This window comes from Morone saxatilis, unplaced genomic scaffold, assembly GCF_004916995.1.
Source record: "Morone saxatilis isolate NCDOM2014 unplaced genomic scaffold, NCSU_SB_2.0 Contig19, whole genome shotgun sequence".
Classification (NCBI taxonomy): domain Eukaryota; kingdom Metazoa; phylum Chordata; class Actinopteri; family Moronidae; genus Morone; species Morone saxatilis.
Genome location: NW_023339751.1, coordinates 9714888 through 9717670, shown reverse-complemented (window position 1 = coordinate 9717670; position 2783 = coordinate 9714888). Strand labels below are relative to the sequence as shown.

The following is a 2783-nucleotide window of genomic DNA, read 5'->3' as shown; positions in this document are numbered from 1 at the left end:
ACACACACACACACTTACCTTGCCCTTGACTGTGGCGTGGCTCAGTGATATTAATGTTTATGTTAATTAGATCACACCAACAAATGATTACATTTCCAGACAGGGTTATTGTAAGACTGTAGCCACTAGCTTATTTTACCCAGTGAATGCAATTTAGAACAGATGTAATTGTATAAATGCATTGTAATTGCATAAGGAAACAACAATACCATTATGAATATACAATCTCTGTGAACATGATGTGTGTTGTGTGTGTACAATATGAGCTAGAGGAAGAGCGATTGCGCTGCCCGCTCTTTTCATTTGCACCCATCAGGTTACTCTTGTTTCTTTGTAGGAGTTTCTGTCCTACATGGAGTCACATCGACAGAGAGGCCACAGCATGTTTGAGAATATGAGGACAAACCACTTACAGGTTTGACAGAAATGTTACCATGAATATACTGAAATTAATGTTATTAAAAAGCCAAAATTGCATCTGTAATAATGTTTATTTCTGTCTCATATATTCCCATTATCCCGGGACTGTTTTTGCACCCCAGTTACAAGCCAGTGAGTGGGAGCGAGTGAGCTCTATATGGCTGCATGTGGAGGCCGAGCTGCTGCGGGAGAGAGCTGTGTTCGGCCCTGGCCCTGGGGTGCTACTGAGCAGAGACTGGGTGCAAGAAGCTGCCGAAGGACCCAACAGGACCAGAGTACGCATCCGCAGGAAGGCACTGAGACGATCCAAACGGGTATGGCCTTTAAGTTTAGAGTGGGATCAGTGGTGCTGGGTCCTATTTAGTGCTCTAACTGCAGTCTACTAACAGTGTCCTATGTTGTTATAACAGGTGCAAGGAACACTGTGTTTGGGTTTAAGGATCAGCATGGCCGAGGAGAACAAAAATAAAATAGAAGGCGACCCAGGTAAATAAAAGTGTTGCCAGTTGATTTTTTTTAAAGTGTACTGAAACTGGGTGTTGGAAGTAAGCTCAGTGGGAAAATGTGTTTCCTTTGTAACAGAGCCCAAGATCCTATGTGAAGTTGGTGCAGAGGCTAAAGAGGATGAAGAGGAAGGAGGACAGGATTGTAACCGTCTGACCTTCTTCCCTGTTCTGAATGAAACCCCTGCTGTCACTGAGGGTCCACACGACCCCTTAACCCCTGAACCCTGCTCCCACACACAAGACTGCCCCGACATACGCATCATCCTGCAGGAGCTGCACCCTGCAGCAGAGGTACTGTAGCACAGGAGGGTGTTTAGACATGCTGGGCTAAAAACAACATGCCTAAACACAAGCACATCTCCTTCTCACCCTGCTTAATATTCACAATCATAATTATCTGATGTAGACTAAGGGATTCCAATAGCCCAGCGCTGCTATCAGAATTTCATCTTTCCTCATTAGTGTAATGTTTTAATGTCGAGGCCCAGCTCAGCTCTTCTCATTCTTCCAGTGAGTTAGAAACCAAGGCACATGTTGACAGGGACTCTCATCGCTCCGGCAACCAGCCGCGGCTTTTAATGTTTCTGACAGAAGTATTAATAAAAACAGTAGGAGGTGATGCAAGCTGTCTTACATCCGCTTAGTAAGTGTGTGATGTGTGCAAGTGTGTCCTGTTGTCTTGCAGTGGTTCAGTGTGTGAGTCCTGCTGAGCTTCCTGTCAAATGAACACAGTCATTAGCTCTGAAAAATGCACACACACACGGACTAACACACACATAGTAACACACAAAGGGAGACCCACTCATAATTAGCTTGCCAGCGCCAATAGTGTGATTATGACAGTAATGTGTGTGGGGAGAAATCAATGGTCTGACATTAGGCTCTTAGTCAATAAAAGTCCTCCTTTTCTCTCCTTCTTCCCATCATCAGCTAAATCACCCACAGACTGATAACACATATCTGTCCAGAGCACAGTAAGGAGATAAGGAAACAAGTTTATTGTTATGTATTTAATCTTTGATAACAATAAATTTAACTAGTTTTTTTTTTCTGAAATCTAGTTATTGTTAGGCACAGTATGCATGATGCCCGTTAGTGTTCACTGTGGAAACTGCCACAAAATCTGACCATGATATAGCTCAATGTGAGATTTCTGTGCCATGTAGCTGAGACTCGCTCACCTTGACGCCTGTTAAACGCTTTCACATGACAAGTGATATTATGCATCATAGCGTATCTCTGTGTGCATTTAGACAAGAGGTTCTGATCACTTAGCAGGTTTCCTATTGTGTGTGTGGCAGTGATTAATTCTCCTAATAATGGCCAGACAGGGCCTCCTCCTGCACCAAGTATGTGACTCTGTGTCTGGGGGTAGGGAGTCTGATTTGATTAGTATAAATTGTGAGGGGCCTGCGGGTATGTTGGGGCCCCATATGGTTTTTGGGCGCTGTGTCCCAGAGGGCCGGCAGAGGGGCCAACGCAGAGAGACAGCCAGGTGCACACACTCACTGTGAAATGAGGGGAGACAATAGAATTAGCCACACATTATCACAATGCAGTTAGCATTAGCCACAGCCAGCGCTGAAAGCAGCATGTGGGTCCACTTTGGCGCTGGATGAGACACGCACACGACGGAAAAAGGGGCAGGTCCTTCTCCTCCCCATCAATCAGCTCTGATAATGAAGTGTTCAACTGTGTCTTTTTAATAATGATTAAAATATGTGATTAAAATGATCAATCAAGGAAAGCCTGAAGTGCCTGTGTTGCTGCCATGTCATGTCCCGGGAGAGAAATGTGCTGATGTGTATTGTGCCTCTCACATGGGGCTTAATGCATCTCTCTTCTCTCTCTCTCTCT

The 2783-nt window shown here is 44.7% G+C and overlaps 1 protein-coding gene across 1 annotated transcript in view; it reads left to right on the top strand.

Moving 5' to 3' along the window:
• Positions 1 to 2783, top strand: part of wdfy4 (WDFY family member 4) — a 39194-nt gene that overhangs the window by 22213 nt on the left and 14198 nt on the right. The window contains exons 44-47 of the mRNA XM_035664185.1: positions 338 to 415; positions 543 to 734; positions 831 to 906; positions 1003 to 1217. Coding sequence (XP_035520078.1) covers positions 338 to 415; positions 543 to 734; positions 831 to 906; positions 1003 to 1217 — 561 coding nt within the window. The remainder of the gene's footprint in view (positions 1 to 337; positions 416 to 542; positions 735 to 830; positions 907 to 1002; positions 1218 to 2783) is intronic.